We start from the raw sequence: 20773 nt of genomic DNA, 5'->3' as shown, positions 1-20773 counted from the left end.
AAGGGTTCACCTGGTGCCTGCCCCATGCCCCTTACTACCTACAACTGGTGACTAAGATCATGTACAGTATTTCGTTTTTCAGTGAAATTAACGGTGAAGGCATCAACTGTCCAAATATCAGTACCACTACATATAGTGTCAGTTTTTGTGACCATCTTAACATCCCCCTCCTAAATGTGGATAGATGAATGCTGGTGCGCGAACCCCATTTCGCTACATTATAGTCACCATGGATGTCAAGTCACTTTTTTGCAAGGCTACTGTGACTTTAAATGGAAACCATTATCTCCAGGTATTAAAAAAAAATACAAACTAGTAGCATTATATTGCTTCATAAAGCACTGGAGATTTTATTTAGAAAATATTTCAGTTCAAGAACAATCAACACATTTAAAACAGTGACATAGAAGTTAATTCACCAAGACAAAAGATGCGACAAACAAAAGATGCGACTAACAAAAAGTATAGATAGATACTCCTTGGATCATTTTATTACACAATGATTTAGGGTACTTTGACACTGCCTATTGCAGTGCGCATCCTGAAAGATAGGATCGCAATAGTGTTGAAAACTCAGATCGCATGGTGTGATGCGACATACACAGTGGGGCATACAGTCCATAGTTATGCTTACATAGTCATTGTTACTGCATGTGTCAGCCGGAATCACACAGCATGCAAGAAAGTGATCTTTAAAGCGGACCTGAACTCAGAACTTCCTCTCTGCTCTAAAAGATACGCAACAGCATAATAACCTTTAACCAACTTGGCGGTAATGACAAGCTCAGCTCGTCCATTACCGCTACGGTGTATTGCTCAGCCCCTGGAGGGTCTTTCTGGACCAAATTTTCGGAGGGGGTGTAGCTAGCACTTGGCTAGCTACATCACCCCTCCGATCGTCACCTTTGATCCCCCCAATCGCCGCATTTTTTTCTTACACCCTAGGGAGCCCGCGCCAGCGCAGCCTCTCCATAGCCTCCAGGGGTCACTATGGCGGCGATCGGAACTGTGCATGACATCATGTCCGATCGTCGCCATAGCAACACCTGAAGCTATGGTGGAAGTCTCGGCCATCGCGGGATCTCAGGCAGGTAAATATCGCCGGCAGCGGGGGGGTTGGGGGGGAGACACAGTGCCGGGGACTTGGGGGGAGAGTGTAGCAAATAGCCTTTTTTGAGAAAAGAAAAAAAACACCCAAGGCCGCACGAAATAGAATGCCAGGGTGGTTAAAGAAAAAAAATGTTTCTTCGTTAAAGCGGATACAAATCCTGAAATACATCTGCACTGTTTCTACTTCCTGCTTTCATGGAAGCAGACATATTGTTAAAGAGACTCCGTAACAAAAATTGCATCCTGTTTTTTATCATCCTACAAGATCCAAAAGCTATTCTAATGTGTTCTGGCTAACTGCAGCACTTTCTGCTATCACAGTCTCTGTAATAAATCAATGTATCTTTCCTCTGTCATACTTGTCGGCCTGTGTCTGGAAGGCTGCCAAGTTCTTCAGTGTTGTGGTTCTGCTATGAACTCACCCTTCCAGGCCCCTCTATGCACACTGCCTGTGTGTTATTTAGATTACAGCAGCTTCTCTCTTCTCTCTTATCTTTTACAAGCTGGATAAATCGTCCTCTGAGCTGGCTGGGCTTTCACATACTGAGGAATTACAAACAAGGGCAAAGCTGTTTGCAGGAAGAAAAGAGCAGCCTGAAACTTCAGTGCATGGGGGAAAGAAACACACAAATGATCTCTTGAGATTCAAAAGGAAGGCTGTATACAGCCTGCTTGTGTATGGATGTATTTTCTATGTGTGGACATACTGTACATCAACCTACTTCCTGTTTTGGTGGCCATTTTGTTTGTTTACAAACAAACTTTTTAAAACTGTTTTTAACCACTTAATGCGGCGGAGAGCGGCGAAATTGTGACAGAGGGTAATAGGAGATGTCCCCTAACACACTGGTATGTTTGCTTTTGTGCGATTTTAACAATACAGATTCTCTTTAACATCCTATGCTTTCAAATGAGCTCATCTGTCATGGTGAGAGATCAAATTACAACTTGTGATTAGGCACAAATGAGGGGGAATTAGACAGGCTAAACTCTCTAAATACATACAGGGTGCATTTCTCTGTTTTCTTTCTGTGCAAGAGTTCAGGTCCACTTTAAAGTGAATTGTAAGCCGACACACTTACAGTAAAAGGACAATTTAGATTTTTGACTGTTTTAGGTGCCCATACAACGATTTTCTCATTCGATTCCTTGCAAATTTGATGCATCTGCTGGTAATCAATTCCCTAAAATGTCAGATCGATCGGACAGGATGGAAAATACAAAACAATTGGTGGCGGGCAGTAGCATTTGCAGATCGATGGCCTATAGCTTTGCACTGCATCAAACAGTGCAGTCAACTCTGCAGTTCAATTTTCAAAAGATTTTGTGCTGGAGTCTATTGGAAACTGATTTCATAAAGAAATCTATCGTTTTGGAACATTGGGTGGAAGTCTATAAGTTTATGGCCAGCTTTAGGCATCTTCATCTCTAAAAAAAAAATGATATACACCAGTATGTGTGTAACATCAGCCCACCATGTGTGATAATTTGACAAACAACCCTTTTGTCCAAACACCCAAAAATGTTTGTGCAGATGCCTATTATAGGTTTCCTGGAAGCCCCGAAATCTTAGGTTCTTCCAATCAACAGAAACAGTGGCTGCATTGCTCTCTGTTGGTGACAAAATCTAAATTGGCAATTTAGCAGTCAAGCAGCAAAGTCAACTTACACACTATGAAAAATGTATATGGGGTTTAGTGCTTTATAACCTTATTTCCTTCAGAGTCCTGTGTAAAAAGGTCATGAGAAGAATCCTCCTCACACATAAACTGGTGGCTTCGTTTCAGCAGACCATAAGTGTCCCAACTGACATTAGTTCTGTCTTGAAGTACAGATCCAAGGTAATGAGTTTTTGGTTGTTCACTTGCTGATCTATGAGCGATGACTCGATTTCCTTGTGAATCCTGTGTGAAAAGTTGGCTGTCTTGCGGAGATTCTGAATATAGATTGTCAAGATGCACCTTGGGACCAAGGGAACTGATCTGAGAGTCCAATAAAGGAACAGCTTTTTCTATTGCAGGATCATAAGCACGGATGTCTGCAGGACACAACAGCAATTCTTCATCGGTTTTTAATAAACTTTCCATAGGGGCTTTTTTATGGTTTGAGCTACCTGTCATTCTACTACTGTCATATTTATTTTCCTTCAGCAGTGCAGCTTCCTCTGTATCTCTGCAGACGTGAAATGAATAATCATCCAGGCATTCACCAGCTTCAGTACAGCTAATGGCTTTATAATACATTGATTGTCCTATGGTAAATAGAAAACAGAAAGTAATTAAAATTATAACAGATGCGTAGAACCTGATATCTATACTCAAATTTTTTTTTTGTTTTTTTTGTTTGATAACTTTAAGGCCAGTACAGATGGATGGTTGCATGGCGTGGCCACCCCTTCTGAACTGCCACAGGTCACCTGCAAACAACCACATATGCATGCAGTCATACAAACTGGCTGGCAGGCAGGAAGCAGGCATATGTGAAAAGGTTAACAAAGCCTGCTCCAGAGGTTGAGCCCAGCTAGAAATTTTTCCTTGGCCAATACACATCCACTGCATCGCAATCATTTGCACCCGTTCATAGGCATGTTTTAAAGAAAACCTGTAATGAGAAAAACCTCCCCTGGGGGGTACTCACCTGGAGTGGGGGAAGCCTCCAGATCCTATTGAGGCTTCCCCTGTCCTCCTCGGTCCCACGGCGGCGGAGATAAAGGTCCCCGAACAGCGGGGATGTAGATATTTACCTTCCCGGCTCCAGCGCAGGCGCAGTATCAGCTCTCCGCTCGGAGAGCGTCCCCGCTGGAGCCAGGAAAGGTAAATAAATCAGCGCTTATCAGACTTGTCAAGGGAGGATTCCAGGCCACTTCGGGGGAGCCAGCGCTAGATTGCCTGCAGCTACAGGGGAGGGGAAGCCTCATTGGGACCCTGAGGCTTCCCCCTCCCGAGGTGAGTACCCCCCAGGGGAACTTTTTGTGGATACAGGTTCTCTTTAAGGCTAGTTGCACACTATAGTGGTGGGACTTCTGGTTTACTTCTGGGAATTGCAGGGTACTACACTGCAGCTTCTGCGTTACCCTGTGGTGCCCGGAGCATCATTGCATTACATCGCACCATGGGTACTGAAGCCTGTCTCAGAGACTAAAGGCCGCTGCGGCAGGGGAGAGAACCGCAAAATGATGTGTGAAAGGGGCCTAATGCTGGGCATACACGGCTCAATTTTGCCACTCGATTCTCCTGCCCGATCAATTCCCCACTCGATCCTGCAGGAGATTCTTTTATCTTTCACTCGTTTTTCTTATCTTATTCGATTGTTCTCAATGCGGAATCGAGTGCGGAAATGATCGGGCGGGAGATCGGACATGTTGGAAATTATCTATCGAGCCATCTACTAATTAGCTCAGAATCGAGTCGTGTATTCCCAGCATAAAAAGTGTTTCATTGCAGGTCTATCACAGCAGTTCAGCTGCAGAACTATGTGACAGACACTCCATGAAGCATTTGAGAACTGCAATCAACCCCCATAGTTGACAAACACCCGTGAAACTGTTGTTCCAGCCACATTTTTACCATTCTTTTTGAAATGCATGTGTAATTGTGGATGCAATTTTTGCAACAGTGAATCGTCAGGGATGGGAACTATACTACAAAACCGTCTGAACAGCCCTAACTAGAAGCCATGCAAACTTGATCAGGATAGAGACTTAAAAAAAAAATGAAAATTAGATTCAGAAATGTATTAGTAAGAATGAAGTAAACAAGTACAACACCTTATCTATACAGAACATCAGTAAAGCCCCGTATGCTTGCTAAATGAAACTTGGCCGAGGTGGCTGCAAACGATCGCCTCTCCCAAGAATCTAGCATGTGTACAGCAGCCCCGATACCTCGGCCAGTGATCCACCAGGCAGATGGAGTTGGCTAAGAGCATTTTCTCTTTACACATCGCTAACCTAGAGGCTAGCGACACGTCTCTAAAGTGTCGCCACAGGAACCGAGTAAAGATCCTTGGCTGGCGACATTCTTCGTATGTGTGTATGGTGTTTAACACAAGCAGTGTGCAAACTTCATCAATCATTTGTTCCTTAATAACCTCCATAAAGGAATAATCACAACCTATGCACCAATCTAGTACCTTCATGCAAGAAGCCCAGAACTGCAATGTGCTTGATTTGGAAGTCAAATCACTGTAATGCTGGGTTTACACCATACAATTTTCTGTTAGATTTTCTGTTACAATGCATAATTAAGGTGGCCATACAATGGTCGATTTGCCATCAGATTCGACCAACAGATAGATCCCTCTCTGATCGAATCTGATCAGAGAGGGATCCTATGGCCACCTTTACTGCAAGCAGATTGTGAATCGATTTCAGCCTGAAAACGATCACAATCTGTGGAGTTGCCGCTGCTGCCGCCCCCCCCCCCCCTGCATACATTATCTGTTCCGGCCGGCGCGAGTCCCCACTGTTACCGCTGTCTTCTTCTACACTCCGGGCTCCAGACCGTTCCTGCTACTGAACTTCCTGTCCAGGGGAAGTTTAAACAGTAGAGGGCACTCTACTGTTTAAACTTCCTGCCGGGACAGGAAGTTCTGTGTAGCAGCAGCCGGTCCAGAACCCAGCGCGGAAAGAAGACAGCGGTGACTCGCGCTGGCCGGAACAGGTAATGTATACCCGCTGTATTGCGTCAGTCGTCGGGCATTCGAACGCCGCTATCGGCGACCGAGAAAAATCTTCCGCACGGACGGATCGGATGGAATCGACGGGAACGATCGATTACGGACGGAAATCGATCGTTCTGTCAGCGGTGTGCGTGGTGATTTTACAGCCGATTCCATCACTGTGATCGAATCGGCCGTATATTGGCGGGAAAATCGTTAGGTGTATGGGCCCCTTTAGATTATTTTCTGTAGAGAATGGTCATTATGTCTGGTGCATTGTCTTCCGTTTATCTCCTGCTGAGTAGAACAATGGCTAATTGCTGGGCAGATAGATCGTAAGATAGATAAATTTCCAACATGTTTGTCAGTTCTAAAAAAAGGACAATGGGCTCACAAAAGCTTTTTCTCCTGTTTTCACCTTATCTATATTACTTTTTTAAGCTCCCAAAGAGCAAAAATACAATATACCAGGGCTGTGGAGTCGGTACAAAAATCCACCGACTCCGACTCCTCAGTTTAGGATTCTACCGACTCAGACTCCTCTAATTTGCATATTACAATCTTGTTGATTGAAAGTATGTAACATGAAATTCGTCTCTTAACTGCCAACGCTTAGGAATTTCAAAAGACAACTGAAGTGAGAAGGATATGGAGACTGCCATATTTATTCCCTTTAGTCATAGACTAAAACTAGTCCTTGGTAAGAGTACTTGTGAAAGGTACAGACCGGAACAAAGAACATCTATCAGGCCCTGGGCAATGTAACTGTGGGTACATGTAAGAGTGATGTGCAGGTACTCTGCAGGGGAATAAGGAGATTCTTCCTCTATTACGCATTCTTCATGCACAATCTGAACCAGGTTTATGGGTGACAGACAACACCACTGTGTTCAATGTGCACAACATTCTCAGTGGATTCCCTGCAGCTTTGTGGGGAGTGCATATGTAGAGTATAGTACTACTGTGTAACAAAGTAAACCTGAGACAGATGAAATTAAAGTTTTATACATACCTGGGGCTTCCTCCAGCAGGCTAATCAGTCCGTCGCTGTCCTTCTCCGCCACCTGGATCTTCTGCTATGAGTCCAGATACTTGAGCCAGTCTGGCGTAGTGCACATGCACACACTCCGCCGCCGGGAGCGTACTACACCTGCGCAGCCCTATTGCGCAGGTGCAGAACGCTCCTGTCTGTGGAAGCGGCATGCGGCGGACTGCGCTGGTTGGCTGAATTACCAGGACTCATAGCAGAAGATCCAGGTGGTGGAGGTGGACAGCGAGGGACTGAAGGGGGTAGGAAGAAGCCCCAGGTATGTATAAAACTTTTCTTTTCATCCTTCTCAGGTACCATTTAATTCATAGTCACCAAACCAAATTTTAACAACATATCAAATTATTTGATTTCATGAGCAAAGAGAGTGCATACATTTGCATAAATCAGAATCAACACAGAATTGTTTCCATCTCATTGACCATCTCTATGAGTGACACGGCTACACATCAGGCTTTATACTTACAGCATAGATGTTATTTAGTATAACTAAGAGATTCCTGTGTACACATCATATATACAGTCACAATCAGATATGTACCGTATTTTTCGCCGTATAAGACGCACTTTTTCTCCCCAAAAAATAGGGGGAAAAAGTCCCTGCGTCTTATACGGCAAAGGCAGGGAATTCCCGACTTAGAAACGCCCGCCGATACGGACCGCGACCCGCCGCCACGTCGGGAATTCCCTGTCTGTGTGGCTGCACCCGATGTATGCCTCTGCCCGCTCCCCATGCCTGTAATGTGTCCGGCGTGTGTAATATGTTTCCTCCCGCTGTGTGCCCAATCTCTGCGTGCCCCCGCTAGTGTATAATATGCCCGCTCCCCCGCCTGCCTTATCTCCCTCCCCCATGTGGTTGCTGGCCCCCCCGGGTGTTAATCTGCAGCGGGCTTACCTCTCCGCCATGCCCGCGAGGATTGGAGACCTCCTTCACAGTCGCGCATCTCGCTCTAGTGATCGGCATGTGATAATGACGCAATCACCACATGCCGATCACTAGAGTGAGATGCGCGGCTGTGAAGGAGGTCTCCAATCCTCGCGGGCATGGCGGAGAGGTAAGCCCGCTGCAGATTAACACCCGGGGGGGCCAGCAACCACATGGGGGAGGGAGATAAGGCAGGCGGGGGAGCGGGCATATTATACACTAGCGGGGGCACGCAGAGATTGGGCACACAGCGGGAGGAAACATATTACACACGCCGGACACATTACAGGCATGGGGAGCGGGCAGAGGCATACATCGGGTGCAGCCACAATTTACACACACACACGGGGGACACAGGCACATGGGGCAGGCATGAGGGACGCAGAGGACACGGCAGGCATGGGACACATGGGGGACAAAGGCATATGGGGCAGGCATGAGGGACACATGAGGCATGCATAGGTGACACATGGGGACACAGGCACATGGGGCAGGCATGAGGGACACAGAGGACACATGGGGGACACAAGCACATGGGGCAGGCATGAGGGACACACAGAGGACACATGGGACATGCATGGTTGCCACAGAGGACACATGGGACAGGTATGGGGGACACAGAGAACACATAGGGCAAGCATATAGGGCAGGCATGGGTGACACAGGGCACATGGAGCATGTATGAGGGACACACAGATGACACATGGGGTATGCATGGGTGACACAGAGAACACATGGGGCATGCATGGGTGACACATGGGGCAGGTATGGGTGACACAGAGAACACATGGGGCATGCATGGGTGACACATGGGGCAGGTATGGGGGACACAGAGGACACATAGGGCAGGCATGGGGGACACATGGGGCATGTATGAGGGACACAGAGGACACATGGGGCAGGTATTGGGGACACAGAGGACACATGGGGAGACAATGGGACACAGGAGGACAACATTTGAGGGTTAACATGTACAAGACTCTCCTGGAATGTGGACGCACCAGGTTTAGTATATATAATTTTTTTCTCTGGATTTTGCCCTCTAAACCTGGGTGCGTCTTATATGCCGGAGCGTCTTATACGGCGCGAAATACGGGTATATCTGACTTTAAAAATACGGGGACTGCTTTATTTAAGCAGCACAAGTAACTAATTTTGATCGGTTTATTTCATTTTTGTGGACCAAGCACAGCTATTACTGTATGTATAAATTTATGATGATGACTATTATCTGAGAAATAGAACATTTTATCATATTTTCTATTTTAATTACAGTTTAAATTGATTAGGAGTCGGAGTCGGTGCATTTTTTCCTGACTCCAGGCACCCAATATTGCCCCGACTCCGACTCCATGACTCCGACTCCACAGCCCTGCAATATTTAAGGTGAGAAAAGTATTATTGAAATTAAGTTAATCAGGAACAACTTACTTTGAGTGATTATTTTGCTTGTAAAATGTGCTGAAAGGTTATTTTTATCAAGTAAATGATAAGTCATGTATGAGAAGTTTTGTGAATAGAGCCCATTAATGTGCACTTACCAGTGTTTGTAGGGATCACATCTTTTTCTCCAGCATTATCTATCATGCTTACATGTGGAGGTAAGTTTTCTTGATTTGCAAGCTGTGCTGTTGTCTTGTCTGAAAAATAAATGCACTATTCATTATCAGTGACTTGAACTTTAGCAACCAAATATAATCTTACTGCACTGCCTCTTAAATATCAGCTACTTAAAGTCACTGGGACAATATTTTCTATGTGCTCCCAATCCACTGACTATTATTGGCCTTCCTTTTTAACCAACTACTGCAGATAGGTAATCTTGTTTTCTGGGGTTTACTGTGTTAACAGCGTCAACAGCAAACATTATTTATAACTGAAGTGAAAGATAAACAGGAAATTCCTTAAACCAGTTAAGGACCACAGGCTTAAGGTGCGTACACACGCACTACGGCCGCCAACGACTGGTCCGTCAGACCCTCCCGCTGGGCGGACTTTCAGGCGACAGTAGCGAGTGTGTACGCGCTGTCGGCAGACTGATAAGGCCGTTTCTGAACGATCCGCTGAGCGGATCGCTCAGAAACAGCCTTATCAGTCCGCCGACAGCGCGTACACACGCGCTACTGTCGCCTGAAAGTCCGCCCAGCGGGAGGGTCTGACGGACCAGTCGTTGGCTGCCGTAGTGCGTGTGTACGCACCTTTACACCCCTCTATTGACCCGGATATTTTTTACAATTCAGTGCTCTGCAGCTTGCTGCGGAGCCATACAACTTAGCATGGAAATTAATTTTACTTCCTTTTCTTGCCACCAACAGAGCTTTCTGTTGGTGGCATCTGATTGCTGCTGCAAAGTTTTTCTTTTTTTATTAATTTTATTTATTTTTATAAAAAATGGTTATTTTTCTTTTAATTTCCCTTCCCAGCATCCCTCTCTCCCCCGGAGAGCCAATCAGTATGATCGCCTCTCATAGGCATCAGCTTGTGAGTCAATCGAAGGGACAGCTCATTGTCATTGAAGCCAGAAGTGGGACTATGCTGCTCTAAGCCTACCATAAATGAGCATAGGATTGCACACACATGCACCACTTAGCATTAGTGGATGAGAGCAGATGTCCATTTTCAGTAATAAACTTCAGTTGGACTTTAATATAAAGCAGATATTACCTTTTGGAGCAAAAAAGGCATACATAGATGTCTGCTTGGTGCAAAGCTGAGGAGTCTTTGTTTGAGTGAAATCAAACACAAAATCAGCATGTTGTCTTGATTGTGGATTAAACTTGGTAGAATATGAGCAGGGGAGGACTGTCTGAAAGAGCAAGATAAGAATCCATTAGTATGTTAGCATTATAATTTTTAATTACAGCCAGATTCCCCCCCCCCCCCCCCCCCCATTCCAGTTCTACAGTTCTGGATATAATGCAATCCTGTTAAAAACTTAAAGCTCCGTGAAGCTGGCCCCCCTACAATCAGCACAAATAAAAATTCCATCATCTTTGGTTAGTGCTACATTTGTGCCCATTTGTGCTGCAAAAAATAAGATTTGTGCTGCTTTCATTTTGAAGATAAAAGCACGTGTGTTGTCCAAAACAATAGCATCACCTAGAACCTACAGACATGAAATCTTTTATATTTTTTGAAATATTTAAATTTTTATAAAAAAGGTCAAACGTTCACTCAGCCGCCCCCCCCCCCCCCCCCCCCCCCAACATCGCAAAGGCTGATTAAGGCTGAGTGAACGTTTAACGTTTGACCTTTATAAAAACGTGAATATCTCAAAAACTAAAAAAGATAGAAAGATGGTTTCTCCAGCACAAATGAGCAGACACACTCACTACCATTCATCCATAACTGTTTCATGCCCATAGTTTGTTGTACAGGGGCTGGGTCGTGCAGTACGAATCTTAATTTTTGTGGCACAAATGGGCACAAATGTAGCACTAACCAAACATGATGGAATTGTTTTTGTGCCGATTGTAGGGAGGCCAGCTTCACAAAGCCAATAATCTTGTACCTGTCATTTTTTGTATCCCTCTCTACATTCCATTTGGGCAGGTTTTCTCTCACTCCCTGTTTTCCCAAGACCACTTCCTAGTTTAATATTAAAGTATATAAAACCATAGGCTATAATAAACTCGGCTATAGTAAACAACCATATTTTTTGAAGTATAAGATGGAGCAGACTATAAGACACACCTAGGTTTGGAGGGCAAAAGCCAGGGGAAAAAAAACTAAACCTGGTACGTCCATGGTCCAGGAGATTCTTGTAGATGTTCTCCCCCAATTATTGTGCCCCCCTTGTACATTATGTGCCCCCATGTGACCTCTTCTGCCCACCATGTGTCCCTATCAGTAGAGGCAGCACCAGGTCATATGAGTGACAATTTTTGTGTTGCGGTGCGATGGGGGCGGAGCATCACACTGCAAAGGCAAAGACCGGGTGTAACACCGGCTCACCTCAATCCAGCGGCGATCAGAGACCTCTCCCCTCTCTCACGGCTCCCCAAGTGTTGGCTTCTGCTGATCGCCACTACTTGTCCTCAACTATTTGTCTCGTTACCAAGTTAATACTTTTACTTGTCTGCCATTATCTGACTGTCACTATGAGTCATTCACTACCTGCCACTACTTTTTTAACTTTATCTGTCTCTGCCAACTACCTTCTGATACTTTTCATCCATCATCTGGCACTACTAGTCATCCTCTATCTGCTAATACTTGTCAACCACTATTTGTCAATACTAATACCCCACTCCGTCACAATTTGTCATCCACTGTCTGACAGTAGTTTTCTGTCACTACTTGTCATCCGCTATCTACCAGTTCTGGTCTACCACTGTTGCTACTTGTCTTGCAGTTTCTACGCCTACCTGCCAGTACTTGTCTGTAATAATTTGTCATTACTCGTCATCCACTATAACTTCCCCATCCCGCCCCACCTGCTACTTCTTCATGCCACCTGGCTGGAAAAAATTCTGGGGAGAACACTGGACAATTTACTAAGATCGTTTGAAACAGCAACAACAACAACAAAATTATAATAGTACCATCCACGGGGACCACAAGTTCTCAAAGGTTATAAAACACATCCTGTGCCGGAGATGTTGTGGCATTTTGTTATGCGATACATCACGAAACAAAATGCCACAAATTTGCCAGCAATCCCAAAAAGAGCTATGCCACTTAAAGTTCATGCAGGTGAACCCAAAGGAGCGACTGCGATCTGATCAAATTATGCAGTATTTTTTGAAGGGTTAGCACTATAAATACTAAGTTTAGGCGTGCTGCAAAATTGCATATGAATCACTGTTCAAAAGCGAATTTGCAGCAATTTTGTGAGCCGCGATTGTGTTTTAAATAAAGCTTTACCTACCTGCCAGGTCTCTCTGTTCCCCTGTGCGCCTGTTTCTGGCACTTAGCCCTGTCCCCTTGCACAAGAGGTTATAGTATCTCTAGTTAGAGATAGAGAAGCGCTGATGACCTTTTGTGCAATGGGAAGGGGCTATGCTCCGAATGCTGGCATACACAGAAAGAAACAGCAAGTAAATAAAACTTTATTTAGAGCACATAAAAAATGAAAATCACAGGTACAGTGCTTACAAAACTTGCCGCAAAACGCAGTACTCAGTTTCATAACACGCATTATAATGAGTGTGAACTGCAATGGAGACTGGACATAGAATTTAATACAAACCCTGCATGCAGCGAGTTAGAGTAATGCGATCAGTTACAATGCAGTACTGTGAACAGCCCCATAGAATTGTATTGGCAGCAAGTTTGCATGCAGAATTATTCTGCAATGCAACTGAGCACTAAGAAATAAACCTTGAACTGTCAACAGGAGTTACAGCAGCCAAACCATAGCTTTGATATAGGCAACATCATTAGGCATTGAATGGAAATATCTTAAAGAGAACCCGAGGTGTGTTTAAAGAATGTTCTCTGCATACAGAGGCTGGATCTGCCTATACAGCCCAGCCTCTGTTGCTATCCCAAACCCCACTAAGGTCCCCCTGCACTCTGCAATCCCTCATAAATCACACCCGTGCTGTGAGGCTGTGTTTACATCTGTAGTGTCAGTCTCAGCTGCTCCCCCGCCTCCTGCATAGCTCCGGTCCCTGCCCCTGTCCCTTCCCTCCAATCAGCAGGGAGGGAAGGGATGCAGGCAGGGACTGGAGTTCTGCAGGAGGCGGGGAGAGCAGCAGACTGACACTATAGAGATAAACACAGCCAGCTCTGACAAGCTGTTTGTCAGCAGCGTAGCTGTGATTTATGAGGGATTGCAGAGTGCAGGGGGACCTTAGGGGGGTTTGGGATAGCAACAGAGGCTGGGCTGTATAGGCAGATCCAGCCTCTGTATGCAGATAATATTCTTCAAACCCACCTCGGGTTCTCTTTAATGTTAGGCAACATTCACAGTGACACAGACAATATAATTGCATTGCTAATGGTAAGTTCACATCAGTGAGTTAGCAGTGCGATGTGACGGAATCCGTTGGACTAATGAGCTGCATACAGTGCTGTACCGCATTTTGTGCACTTTAACATTTGCAGTTAAGCGAGTCTGAAGTGACTTTAAAGGACCACTATCGCGAAAAAAGTAGGCAGGTAAAATCTGACAGAACTGACAGGTTTTGGGCCAGTCCATCTCCTCAGGGTTTTGTTTTCAACAGCATTTCCTGAACAGCCGTTGCAAGGTCTAACTGATAGTTAGACTTTGTGTGCAAGTGATTAGGGAGGCTGGCTGGTATCTTACTATTTTGGCAGTTAAACTGCTGTTCAGGAAATGCTGTTGAAAACAAAGAAAACCTTGAGAATCCCCCATGAGGAGATGGACTGGCCCAAAACATGTCAGTTCTATCAGATTTTAACTGCCTACCTTTTTTCACAATAGTGGTCCTTTAAAGCAGACCTAAACTCACAACTTCCTCTCTGCTCTAAAAGATACGCAACAGCATAATAACAAAACATTTATTTTGTTACAAATGATACCAATCCTAAAATAAATCTGTGCTGTTTCTACTTCCTGATTCACGGAAGCAGACTATCGTTAACATCCTGTGCTTTCAAATGAGCTTATCTGCAGTGGCAGTCATGTGACACAGGGAAGAGATCACATTACAACTTGTGATTAGACACAAATGAGGGGAAATAAAACAGGCTAAACTCTCTAAATACATACAGGGTGCATTTCTCTCTGCTTTCCTTCTGTCCTGTGCAAGAGTTCAGGTCCACTTTAAGAATAAATAAATACTCACCTAAGGAGAGGGAAGGCTCTGGGTCCTACAGAGCCTTTCCGTTCTCCTGCCAGTCTCCTCGTTCCCACACAGGCTCCCCTGTTTCAATCTCCCGCCACAGGAGACTTTGGGAGCCTTCGGAAGCGCTCGGCATCCCAAAGACCGGTGGCTCTGTACTGCCTGAAAGAGGGCGCTCGCACATGCGCAGTATGGAGCGGCCAGTTTTCGGAGGCCCAAGTGCTTTCGAAGACTGCTGAAGCCAGCTCAACCCAGAAGAGAGCAGTCCATGGCCGAGCCTGAGGGGAGACAGGGAAGGCTCTAAAGGACCCAGAGCCTTCCCTCTCCTTAGGTGAGTATCTGTTTTTTTTATTTTTAAAGAACAAGTGACATCCATGCTAACCTAGAAATTAAAAAACGCATACATAAGTAGATAAATACTAGTTCTACTTACATAACAGATATATTGCATTGTCCACATTATGATTCCTGTGAATTTTATAAAGGAAAAGCAGACAATCCTATTCTAGACAGTTTCCATCTTGATTTCCTTTGACCTCCTGACATTTCCTCCCTCACTCTTTTTTTCTCCTCTTGCTAATTGTCTTTGTTACCCGCCCTCCTCTCAGAGACTTCAGACACTCCCACTGAGGTCTATACTAGGAGGTGCACTGCCTCATGCTATTAGATGGAGGGGAAAATATAGGGAAGGAGTACATTATATAGGAATATAGGAGGAATATATTATAGATAAAAAGACACCCCCCCCCCCCCCAGCATGCAACTGTTTGGCAATGGCAATCAAAGGGCCAGTGCTCCTAAGGTATGTAATAACTCCTAAACCATAACAGCAGAAAAAATTTGGAATGCAGGATTAGCAGTTTTATCACTTAACACACTCCAGTGTGTTGCTGTTGAAATTTGATTTTTATGGTGACAACCCCATTTTAAAATTGCTTCAGACTCCCTCTAAGTATACTGTACATAGAATATACTGTATGCATTACACCACACGCATAACGCACAATTACTTTTCTCCACCACTGCAATCCTATTTTTTTTCTCACAGACTACACAGCACATCGTGTCACTGTGAAAGTAACCTACAAATCTGATTGCCTAATTCTGATTCCTACTTTGTAAGCACTTTCTCATATAAGAAGATGTATACATACAGAGATGGTCACACACAAAAGGCCACCAGCCATTGTCACGATTTAGGCTGGGAATACACCAGCTTCATTTAAGCGCACACATTATTCAACAGCAGCTGATGAAGGAATGGATTGCTATCCAATCGCAGTACCCCTTTTTACACCACAAAGCATTGTGATTGGACAAATAATGTAGGTGTAGTTTACTAAAACATATTGGAAACCTAATTTGAGAGGGTGCCTCCACCCAATCACATTAGCCAAATTTCCCAATGAGGTTTCCTGCTGGGTCCCCTAAAGCAGACCAGCACCCACAGCATTGTGGCCAGCTGCATTACAAAACGGCCATTATGCTGCACCTCAACACACCACCACTGTGAACATGGCCTTATGCTGGGCATACACGGACAGTTTATGCGCCGGTATCGAGCCAGCGGCTCAATGCCGGCGCGTCACCGCTCGTCCGCGGATCGATTCCCGCTCGTCCCCGCGGGCATGCCTTATCAGCCGCTCGATTCCCCACTATTGTCCTCCCACGGGGATCGAGCGTGGAATCTATCCGCCGGGTCATCGGACCTGTCGGATATTATCAATCTAGCCATCAGCGGCTCGATTGATAAGGAAAAAACTGTCTGTGTATGCCCAGCATTAGAGTTCTTGCTCTACTGCTCTAGGATCATTGGATAATATTCCACAAAAAAAATGTTATGAGCATGGGTAGGTTGGTTTCCTACCAATAGATTCTATTATAAAGGCTTGTACACACACATGAATAAAGTCGACTGAGGGGGCCGATAATGACTAGCTCAGCCGATAGGCGTGTATACAGTAGCCCCCAACTGTGGCTCTGCAATCAATCCGTCTGCCAGATCAACTTGGCTGAGCGACGGACAACTTCTTTGTACATGCCACGTGATATCACATACGTGCTACTTTGTTGTCCCTCCATCCCCCACATAGCAACAGAAGGTGTTGTCAGCTACAATGCATCAGTATACAACGCTGCCAGTATAGGCCGACAAAAGCAATGTCGCCCATGGGAATTGGGTCCTGATCCCCAACGTGTGACAAAGATGTGTAGCTACAGAATATCTAGTTAGAGAATAGCTGTGTGACCCTACTGGTCGTTACATGAAAGTGGCAAATATAATTTGCTGCCCTTTGCACGCAGCATGGATGTACTATTTAGAATCCAGCTAAATGCAGAAGTGTGCTGTGTGACTAGGAAATGTCATACCTGATGTGACCTCTTCTTGAGCTGTGTAGTGTCCAGCCATACGCCGCACTCCTCGGACTGTAGAGAGCGGCCATGCTTCCTCTTCATCGCTATGAAAAATAATAATAATAACAAAGTGAGCGACTGAAGCTGTAGAATCTTCTGATAAGTTTCAATCTCGCGCGCTGCGTCTTTACAGAGGCGTCTTCCATAGTGCCAGAGCCAAAGGACACATTTCAGTCAGGCAAAGAATTAGCCAGCTGAACTGACTGAATGATCCTACCCTGAGAGCTCTTCAGGACAGGCAGCCACTCGAGTCGTCAAATATAGAGAGACTTTCCTTTGCAGACATCTACGGCTTAGGATAAACTGGTAGTACTGACTTATAGGTTACAAATATAACACAAAGGAATAAAAAACAAAGGGTATAACTTACTGCACGTAAAGTTGCCCCAATATACATCACCCAAAACAAAACAAAAAAATGTAAGGCATGGTTTTTGTAACCTTAAGCCACAGGAAATATTGAAAGAATTGCAGGTATGTAAATTAGTAAAGTAAAAATGATAAATGGCCAACTGGTATAACAATAGATAAACAAGAATACTTCTGCGTTAAAAAAAAAAATACCCAGCTTATATTAAAGTGTCACTTCAAAACTCAAACCTGCTGCTCTAAATAATGCCTCTTTCCTTTCAGCAAAATCTAAATTTTAGAATGTTAGGTGTAGGTTGTAAAGTTTATAGGCTGCAGGTGACAGATTTCTGTTTCGGCTCAAGTCCATACCCACGGACATTTTTTTGTCCAATTTTTTTTTCAAATGATAGTTTTTCACACATTGCGCAACACTTTTTTAAACAATGTTTAAAGATGTTCGACAATCACAGGTTACCTGATCCATCTTTCCGTAGGTTCTTAGCTAAGCTACAACAAATTATATTGTGAGGGTTCATTCACATCTAGGGCGTTTTCGGCCTTTTTTCAAGCGATTTTCAAAATCGCCCACGAAATGTTTGCGCAAGTGATTCTCTATGAGAAGGTTCATATTAGCGCGTGTCGTCCACTTTGCGCTCCGCAAAGCGGTGCCTGTACCATTTTTGGGGCAATTTTGCTCTAATGGAAGGTATAGGAAGAGCGCTCACAAAATCACTTTGTGGGGTGATTGCGTTCTCGATTTTAAGAATAAATAAATTGTATTTATTCTTTTCCGGGTCAAAGAGTTCACTTCCACTTCCAGGGAGTGAATTTAAAAAAAATCGCTCTGCAAAAGCACTTTAAAAACCGCAGCACGCAGGCAAGTGCCGGGAGGCGCTAAAAGAAAAATCGCGCACAAAATCGCAAATTGTTTGCATTTGCAATTTCGATTTTAGATGTGAACAGAGCCTTATGGCAGGTTCACATCAGTGTGTTAGGATTGCAGTGTTGTGAGATCCATCGGCATAATGCAGTGCATGCAGTGTGGTACCACATAAGGTGTGCGTTTACAGTTGCAGTGAAGCATACTTTGTATGTACGGTATGCTTAAAGTGTACTTGAGTCGAAGCTCGAGGACAAAGTCATATACTTAGCTTAAGAGAGGGAAGCCTCAGGATCCTTTTGAGGCTTCCCTCGTTACTCTGTTGTCTCCCATCGCTGAGCGCAACCCCCCAAAAGATTAGCGACAAGGCATTGGCGCTAATCACATCAGGGTTGCGCAGCTCCTCTTCCTGGATCATGACCGCGTAATAGCTGACCGAGCCCATGCGCAGTAAGCTGGAGCTGAGGGCTCCGTGCTACTGCCCATGCTGGCTCGCACGCCCATGGTTTAGGAAGAGGAGCGGCGCGAGCCCCGATGTGAAGGGGGACCGCACTCTGCAACTTGGGGCTTCAGACAAGCGAGGGAAGCCTCAGTACGATCCTGAGGATTCCCTCTCTTCAGAGTTAGTATCTAATTTTTGGCTCTGGTTCACTTTAACTGCATGCATTGCACTGCATGCATAATATGCAAAGCTACATTTCCTCTCCATTGCAATCCTCTTTTTCCAGATGATGTGTAGGAGGCACACTCCTTTTCTGTGTCTTTCATAACTATTTAAACCCCAAGTAGATAAAGGGGCTGCAATTATTATTATTATTATTATTTATTGTATTTATAAAGCGCCAACATATTACTCAGTGCTGAACATTAATTTAGGTTACAGGCAATATTTAGGGGTGACATAGAGCAATATGACAATACAGGAATACAAGAAAACCAGATCACACAGCATAGTATGAGTACCAGGTAATGCTTAGTCAGTCACTGCATGGAGCATGGAGATTAGGCAAGTTAGGTTCACTCAGATGCCTAGCATGGGTTCACAGTAATGGAGGTGCAAGATCAGGTAGGACACAAAAGGAGGAGGACCCTGCCCAAAGGCTTACAATCTAGAGGGAGAGGTAAGGACACGAACGGTAGGGGACCAGAGTTCAGCTGTAGGTTTAGAGCACTTGTGAGGGGTAGTAGGCCAGAGTGAAAAGGTGAGTTTTGAGGGCTTTCTTGAAGATGTTGAAGGAGGGGGCTGCCCTAATGGGTGGAGGTAGGGAGTTCCATAGTGTTGGAGCAGCTCTTGAGAAGTCCTGGAGGCGTGCATGGGACTGGGTGATGCGGGGGGCGGTTAGGCGAAGTTCATTGGAAGAGCGGAGTGAGCGGCTAGGTGTGTACCTCTGAGTAAGATCGGAAATGTAGGTTGGACAGGTTTTGTGGACAGATTTGTAGGTCAGACACAGTATCTTCAATCTGATTCTGGACTGGATAGGAAGCCAGTGGAGGGATTCTAGGAGGGGATCTGCCGTGGTGGAGCGATGGGAGCAGTGGATAATTCTGGCTGCCGCATTCATGATGGACTGCAGTGGGGCTGTTCGGGTCATAGGGAGACCAGATAGCAGGGCATTGCAGTAGTCAAGGCGGGAAATTATGAGGGCATGGATGAGGAGTTTGGTGGTGGCAGAGGTCAGGAAAGGGTGAATCTTCCAGATGTTACAAAGTTGGAAGTTGCAGGACTTTGTGAGGTTTTGGATGTGGGAAGTAAAGGAGAGTGCGGAGTCCAGGGTGACACCCAGACAGCGGACTTGAGAGGTAGGGCGAATGGTAGTGTGGTTAACAGTGACATGCACATCTGGGAGGTTCGTGGATGGCCGGGGTGGGGAGATCATAAATTCCGTTTTGTCTAGATTTAGTTTCAGGAACCTAGCGGACATCCAGGAGGAGATGGCTGATAGGCAGGAGGAGACCTTGTCCATGGTAGTGGTGGATATGTCAGGGGTGTGGAGGTAGATCTGGGTGTCATCTGCATACAGATGGTAGTTAAAACCCATGGAGGAGATAACCTTGCCAATGGAGGATGTGTATAGGGTGAACAGTAGGGGGCCAAGGACTGAACCTTGGGGGACTCCCACTGAGAGGTGGTTGGGGGTGGACGAGGACTCATTGAAGACGGTCGTGAAGGAGCGGTTGGAGAGGTAGGATGAAAGCCAGGACAGGGCGAGATCGTGAATGTCCAAGGACTGGAGGGACTGGAGGAGTAGGGGATGATTTACTGTGTCAAAAGCTGCTGAAGGGTCAAGGAAGAGGAGAATGGAGTATTTACCTTCAGCTTTAGCTAAGGCAAGGTCGTTGACCACTTTGGTGAGAGCAGTTTCGGTTGAGTGGGCAGGCCGAAATCCAGATTGCAGTGGGTCTAGCAGTGAGTTGGCATTAAGGTACTGGGTCAGGCGTTTGTGAACCAGACGCTCAAGGAGTTTTGAGGCAAAGGGGAGGAGGGAGATAGGAGGGTAGCGAGGGGTCGAGGGAGGGTTTCTTGAGCAGGGGTATTACAGTGGCCTGCTTGAAGTCTGAGGGGAAGGTGCCTGTGGATAGGGAGCGGTTGAACAGGGTAGTGAGGACTGGGGCCAATTCCGTGAAGTGAGGCT

At 45.3% G+C, this 20773-nt stretch overlaps 1 protein-coding gene across 1 annotated transcript; it reads right to left on the bottom strand.

Moving 5' to 3' along the window:
- Positions 1–349: 349 nt before the first annotated feature.
- On the bottom strand, positions 350–17021 carry AUNIP (aurora kinase A and ninein interacting protein). The gene is made up of 4 exons (XM_068265493.1): positions 16865–17021; positions 10407–10548; positions 9284–9382; positions 350–3361 (listed from the first exon to the last, which is right to left on the bottom strand). The coding sequence occupies exons 1-4, from the start codon at positions 16949–16951 to the stop codon at positions 2805–2807; spliced, it is 885 nt and encodes a 294-aa protein (XP_068121594.1). The 5' UTR covers positions 16952–17021; the 3' UTR covers positions 350–2804.
- Between the last annotated feature and the right edge of the window lie 3752 nt (positions 17022–20773).

The sequence above is a fragment of the Hyperolius riggenbachi genome, chromosome 2, assembly GCF_040937935.1.
Source record: "Hyperolius riggenbachi isolate aHypRig1 chromosome 2, aHypRig1.pri, whole genome shotgun sequence".
NCBI lineage: Eukaryota > Metazoa > Chordata > Amphibia > Anura > Hyperoliidae > Hyperolius > Hyperolius riggenbachi.
The sequence above is the reverse complement of the archived record's forward strand: the minus strand, read 5'-3'. Positions and strand labels throughout refer to the sequence as shown.

What these genes read in the sequence shown, in the direction of transcription:
- AUNIP (XM_068265493.1), bottom strand. Translation starts at nt 16,951, where the DNA reads ATGAAGAGGAAGCATGGCCGCTCTCTACAGTCCGAGGAGTGCGGCGTA. An exon ending in TCAAGAAGAGGTCACATCAG is followed by an intron (nt 10,549 to 16,864) that starts GTATGACATTTC and finishes TTGCTCTTTCAG; the next exon opens with ACAGTCCTCCCCTGCTCATA. An exon ending in TGTGATCCCTACAAACACTG is followed by an intron (nt 3,362 to 9,283) that starts GTAAGTGCACAT and finishes TATTTACCATAG; the next exon opens with GACAATCAATGTATTATAAA.